Genomic DNA, 7,065 nt, shown 5'->3' with positions numbered 1-7,065 from the left:
CCACAGTGTCTAATGAAAGAAATTATTTTGCGGAACGATTAGCTGAATGATAAGAACATGGACCCTACCTAGGGTCCATGATAAGAAGGTGGCCTTATCATGGATTTCTTTCATGTCACAATATCTTTTATAAGAAATCATGACACGCCTGTTTCACTCGACTCTTTTGCATTCCCAGTTTCAAATCAGTAGCATGAAATTGGAACCAGTGCATTAGATGACATGCTTGTAGCCACAACCCACTTAGAGGATAACTCTGACAATAGGGGATATTAGTAACTCCTCAAATTTCTCCCATGCATTCCCAGCATGTTCCTATTTTCCCTATCTTATTATTATTTTTTTTTTAGCACTCTGATGTATAATCTGAATGTTAACCCTTTCGGTCTCAGAGATATGACAAGTTCCCATTTGATACATAACACAATCGGTTCTCGTAGGAAATGGGTCAATATTGCTATACATCTTCTTTCACTGACTGTCAATGTGTCTATATTGTCTCCATGTTCGCTAATGTCTTCCTCTTCATTTCCACAGTCGAGTGCGCCTAGCATGTCTGACATGTCGATGATGATGGATTACGAATTCCATGACTACGATGACGAATACACTCCACTGGAGGACAGTGGCGACCGGCGGAGATTGAAAAAGAAGAAAAAGAAACAGCTGACGATGTCGAGAAAATCGATGCGCCTCCCGCCCGCGTCCGACACCACCTACCGCGGCGGCAACCACTTCGATCAGGAGAAGAGGCGGAGCTGTCTCTGTCGCGTCTGCTGCTTCCTCTGCAACTGCTGGACGGTTGTGATCGTTCTCTCCACCATGTGGGCGACGTGGCTGACGCTGTGGCTCGTCTCTACCTACCTCCTCGGTCCTTCCGGTGATTCTTCTCCGACGCCGGGAGGAGGGACGCACGTGAACGCGCACGGCGACATGAACGCGGACCTCGTCCGAATACCCTACGAGACGGCGAGCGCTAAGGGAGCCTTATGTCTGGATGGTAGCGCGCCAGCGTTCTATCACCGCCCAGGTGAGTTCGTAGTCAAAATGTCTGCTGATCCTTGGTAGGGAGCTGTAGGGGAATAGACACGTGACCACAATTTCAGATTTCGGACAAGTACAATGCTTTGTGACTTCTTTTCATTTTGGATGACCAAATATGATGATATATTTTGAGGCAGGTGCATTTATTGATGAGCTCTGACCATACACCTTGCATGTCCTCACAATTTTTGTGGATTTCCATTATCTTTTGATAACCCATGTCGACAGAAACTGCATGCCTAATAATACTTTAAGGTTCCTTATGCAATGGAGTAATTTTTACTTCAAATTCCTGTGTGAAGAGTAAGAATTCAGTTTGACGACAATAATCAAAAGTAAGCATTTATACAACCACAAATAAAAGTTGTCGTCAAATTAAGTATCAGTTCAAAGCAATACAGGGTGAATTATGGCAAATCGCTTTGATGCTTCTTGTCCCACCTCCAGCGACCATTGCAAAATCAAATTCATATGAGTAGGATATATAGCCTACCCCTCTTTATACGTCGGTTAGCTGTTCATTGTCATTTCTTTCATGTTTTCTCACTTGTTCGTCATCAGTTTCACTTATCGTCTCATCGGCTCGGCTCTCGTACCATCTTCACATTAGTGCAGCGTAACATCGCATTCAATTCCTTAAAAGATCCTACTGCACACTTTCACAGTGAGGTTTTCACGATTTTAAGATGTCATTCGGCTCTATGGCAACAATTGATAAAGTATATTGTAATAGTGGGAACTCTCGAGCAATTAATCTTTCTATCTAGGTCAAATTATTAATGAACTGATAGGGAGTTGTCGAGAATTCTGTAAATGAGACAGTAAGTGTACATGTTTCGTTATCTCCTAGGATGTCCGGAGTGCTCTGCGAATACTTCGAGCTTCTTTGCTTGGGCGCGAAATCGAAAAGTTGTCAAACACTGACTGGGGAAAGACAATATAGGGCGTTTCATTTTGTGTGGCTTGTGGGGATCAGTCTTATGCATGATAAAGGGCAATAGACCAGTGAAAGAAGCAGAATGAATAACATCAGTAAAGTCATATCGCTACTAAATGTTTGAAAATCATCGTCTCACTGCACTTTATAAAATGATTATATAAGATGGTTGATGTCTAAGAGTTCTTACTTTGGTATCAACCGAGTATAGGGTCAAGTTCGAATGCAATTACGTCAGTAGAACTTTTCTTTCACAGGTCATGACGAAGGGAACGTGTCATGGATTGTGCATCTGCCTGACGGCCAGTGGTGCTACAACGCCACAAACTGCTTCCAGCGAAGCCGTACGTCCCTTGGTTCGTCCTCACACCTCCCACCCTCCATCGCACTCCAGGGCATCCTGTCCGATGACCCGGATATCAACCCGGACTTCCATCACTGGCACGCGGTCCAGCTACACTACTGTGACGGAGCGTCTTTTACCGGTATGCAGCATGGCATTTCAAGAATTTGCACGCCTGCCAATGTGTGACCCGTGTGCAAAAAAAGTGATTAGTCTTCTGCATGGGCTGAATTTAATCATAACTGACATGGAAATTGATACGTTTGTATACAGATAACAAGCGGCGTGTCAGTAATGGATGGCTCACTCATGATAGAGACAGTTACATGAATGGATCGAGAGACAGATAGCTAGATATTGAAGGAGAGAGAGAGAGAGAGAGAGAGAGAGCGGATAAAAGGATGGATTGTAAATGGTTGTAAATGCAATGCGTAGATAGATGCCTATCCCCTGCCCCTCTCCCTCTTTCTGCTTCTGTCTGTTTTTGTCTGTCGATCCGTCTGTATAAAACATTGTTAGGACTCAATATTTAAGTCAAATTGACAATTTTGTTCAAAGGGTAGCAGCATGGTAGCAGCATCCCTCGTACCATAGAGTTGTATGTGCTAGTGTACTATTCCTCCATAACTCGAGCACGGAAAGCTCTGTGGACTCATGGAGTGTGATGAAGTGGTGATGCTCTATAATTCGTCTGCACGTTATTTTACGCATTTTGAGGCTTCACTTAATGGTAGTGTTTATTTCTTTCATTTGCGAGTTGATAAAAACACACCATAATTTTTCTTTTCCATAATACATTAGTTCTGCATTAACTTCAAAGTTGACTTACAATGTGCAAAGGCCCCCAAAAGACAGTCATGTACTACTTTGTATACCAATGTATACTGTGCTTCTTTGTCAGTCAAGTGACAAAGGACCAACCATTCGAGTGTCGGAATAGATAGATGGATTATAATCTATAGATGAGTATGAGTGAGAGGAGTATGAGTTAATGTGAGAGACGGGAAGTCACTAAATTCAATGCAGCTTACCCGATGTATTTCATAGAACAGACGACATGTTTGCCAAAATGAATAATCATTGTTCATTCACGCAAGATTCTCTCATCTTTATTCTTCTCCTAAGTTATTATTTGAACAATGGAATTTTTCACACACAAAAAAAAAAAATGCTTACATTTTCATGAAACACCGTTATGACAAAGTGCCACAGTCATGTTCCAAATTCTTCGGGGAAAAAAAAGATAATTCGTTTTGCATCACATTTGTACAATTCCAGCGGATGTAGGTCCTTCTAAAACAAACAAACAAAAAAGCACCAAAACACCCCCCCCCCAAAAAAAAACTTACAAAATCTCCATTGAAAAACAACGTCGAATTTGTCATTTTCTGCGTTCCCCTCCAATCCCCCTCCCCTCCCCCCCCCCCCCAAAGAAAAAAAAAATGGCACATAACTGCACAGCGACCCCGAGATCTAAATGTCTCTTTACAAAACTAATGGCGTACGAAGCTCCAGGTCTACACAGCCGTTGTCAGGATGTGGCGCAGTCCGCCTTTTTTAAGAGTGCTCTCTTTGATTGTGCGTTGGGGTTGAAATTACGATAGGATGATATCATAATAATGGTAGACCACCTTTAATTGTTGCATGAATACAATGCACAGTTTATATTGAACGTTTACTATACCACCGACAGGGAATTCGCCCACTGCGCTCAGTGTTTTGGATGATGGCGTCATCTACCAAAGAGGGCGCTTGATCCTGGACACCATCATTGCTCATCTCCTCAACGCCACCGGGATGAACACGGCACGGCGGATCATTCTCTCCGGAACGGGATGTGAGTGGAAAAAGCCCTATGAGTACTTGAATAAATGAACATAAATTGAACTAATAGAATGCATTCATAAATGAATAAATGATCAGAACAATGATCGATACATAATGAAATTACTTTCTAACAATCTTCATGGAAGAGGAAACTGGCATATTCCCCGCTAACACTCATAAAAATAAAAATGCAAATAGTTTGTCAATATCATGATAACACGCCGTTTGTTGAAAATGACAGATTTTCAAGTGAGCTATGACCTTAATTTGTAGTCTTTCTAGAGTTCTTTTTTCTTTTCGGCAAAAGAATGAGAAAAAGATCTATATAGGCCTGTATTTGCTCTTCAAATTCATATTAAAAATGTTTTATTATTTTTTTATGTGAACAGTGCTCAGAGAAGATAGCACAATGTACTTCCAATATCTTATAAATGGGTACACCGGGGCAATTAATAATCTTGATTTGTTACTAGCTGTATCCATTTCATCTGCCAGAGGAGCTCTAGCCTTCAATTTCCAAATAAAAATTTAAAAAGTTGTAACATTATTATTGTGTTGTCATTGTTTTGACCGGCAGCGGGCGGGCTAGGGGTCTTCATGTTGGCAGATCACGTGAAATCCCTCCTTCCGAATACAACCACAATACACGCCCTCGCAGACTCGGCCTTCTACCCAGACGCGTTCAACAGGACAAACTTCATGCACATACGCCTCCAGTTTCAGCGGCTATTCAACCTACATCGATTGACAGGCAAGGACCTATATATTCAATTTGATGAATATAATGCTTAACCTCCTCGTGATATACGTTTCTGCCCATTATTTGCTCGTTTTCAATCATTAGATTTCTTATCTTATTCTTAAAGTTTGTTTTATTTTTGTACACTTACACCTACGCACACATACACATACTAACATAAATGCATACATTCAAACAAATAAACCAACAAACAAAAAACGCAAACACATATGAATATGGTAGCAATTACACAATGGAATCTAATTCAATGTAGTCGAAATGATTAAGCCAATTACGCCCTCTTGTGTCGGGCAACCACTGCGGTTCATTGCCGGTCATTGGCTGCAGAAGTGTATATTATACACGTGCATTCTTTAAAACAACAACGATAACAGCAACAACAACACCAAACCAAAAGTGCGCCATTTTTTATTATCTTTTAATGATAAGGCCGGTGATCCTTCACCTGCAATATTACTCTTGCATTTCAATGCCTCTTTAAGTTATGCTTTTAGCGTGGATAACGCGCTGTGTAATAACGAAGCATGGTACACCGGTGCTTTCCTCTTCTCAGCCCTGTGTCAATGATTGTAATTGGCATTATACCATCTGCCAGTTGCAATTAATTATCTCGAAATATATTTAGGCCCTATACTCTGTAAAGCTGCTTGTGCAGATGTAATCAAGGTCTATTCTTACGAATCCCGTCAGTCCATTTACCAAGGGCAATTCAGCTCCTCAAGACAAGTAATCACTAATGACTAATGATTTAATGGATTCACCCATTCATTCATTCATTCCCCTCATTCATTCATTCATTCATTCATTCATTTCTTATCTGAATGCAATCTTGATTGAACATCAAGCTTCGCGATATCTCACAAGCCTTCCTGATTTCATACAAATGCTGTACGCCGGGTAATTCTTCTATATCCAGGCAAATGATACTATAATAATTATATCAGTCAAAAGTATATTCCGAGCAATCAAATCAAGTCTTGACTCAAATGTAGAATTTAAACGTCTTATAAATGGATATCTTTGTTTACTGGTCTTTGATTGTCTTTGTTTGCTCGTGTCCTTCATATCATTTTACTTCTTTGTTTGTTTTCCTTGTTTGTTTCCTTTACTTTCCCATGCGCAGAAGGTTTGGATTCAAGCTGCTTCAAGTCCAAACTGGTCTCCGATCCGGGAAGCACCTGGCAGTGTATGTTCCCCGAATATGGCGCCAGGTTTGTCAGTGTACCACTCTTCATTGCAAACTCCATGTACGAGCCATGGTCACTGTGGTTCATTCTCAACATGCGATGTCATCCGGCGTCTTGCCCCGACATCGCCCCTCAGATGGTTCAGTACGGAGAGGACTTCGTCGGTCTACTGCGGCAACACGCTGGGCTGTCTTCTGAAGATGGCGTGTTCGTAACGTCATGCTACGAGGGCGACCTCATCGGCCAAGGTTGGGGTAATGTCGTTGTCGGCGGGAACTCGCTTCGGGAGGCGTTTGCAAGCTGGTACTTCAATCGAACTGACCCTGCATTAGCCGATCCTAGATCGGCTTTAGACGTCAATGCGACCTCAGTGACGAACACGACGACGACGTCGAGCTGGACAGGCATTCATTGGTCCGTTGACTGCATGGGCAATTACAGGTGCAACAAACACTGTGATTGGAGTGAAAAGCACTATGAACTGATCGCTGATCGCCTGAAAGCGATGGACGATTTTTTCATTCATCCGCCATCTGGTGCCCGTACCAAGAAGCGGCGAGCTCCTTACAAATCAAGAAAGCAAAATTAAATGCTGTTCTTTAATAGGCTGTGTAAATATTCAGTGTACCAATGTTAACTTTGTGGGGTTTGTTCCTTGGGAAAATGTATCAGTTTCTAGAAGTATGTCGATAAGCATGACAAACAGTAATCACCTCTCCCTTGTCTTCCGATTAAAAATATTGACGAATTGACGTAAGCAGAGCAAAACGAGAACCCCTGCCTTAAACATGTGTACGAACACTGATGATGACTATATCAATCAAAATGGAGATTAATTTCAAAAGGTAACAAATTGATTTCTCTCATATTGTTGCGGGGATAACGACACGCGACACGCGGACTGCGCGTTTGACATGTATCGATGACAGTTTTAAAAGAAACTCGAATCCAAGATGCATAATGGTAG

The 7,065-nt window shown here is 41.7% G+C and overlaps 1 protein-coding gene across 1 annotated transcript; it reads left to right on the top strand.

Moving 5' to 3' along the window:
- The first annotated feature begins 561 nt into the window (after window positions 1-561).
- On the top strand, window positions 562-6,687 carry LOC140232837 (uncharacterized). Its single transcript, XM_072312952.1, has 5 exons — window positions 562-1,030; window positions 2,239-2,466; window positions 4,018-4,161; window positions 4,729-4,902; window positions 6,035-6,687. The coding sequence occupies exons 1-5, from the start codon at window positions 562-564 to the stop codon at window positions 6,685-6,687; spliced, it is 1,668 nt and encodes a 555-aa protein (XP_072169053.1).
- Window positions 6,688-7,065: the final 378 nt, after the last annotated feature.

Source organism: Diadema setosum, chromosome 9, assembly GCF_964275005.1.
Source record: "Diadema setosum chromosome 9, eeDiaSeto1, whole genome shotgun sequence".
Taxonomy (NCBI): Eukaryota; Metazoa; Echinodermata; class Echinoidea; order Diadematoida; family Diadematidae; genus Diadema; species Diadema setosum.
This window is presented reverse-complemented; position numbering and strand designations above follow the sequence as displayed.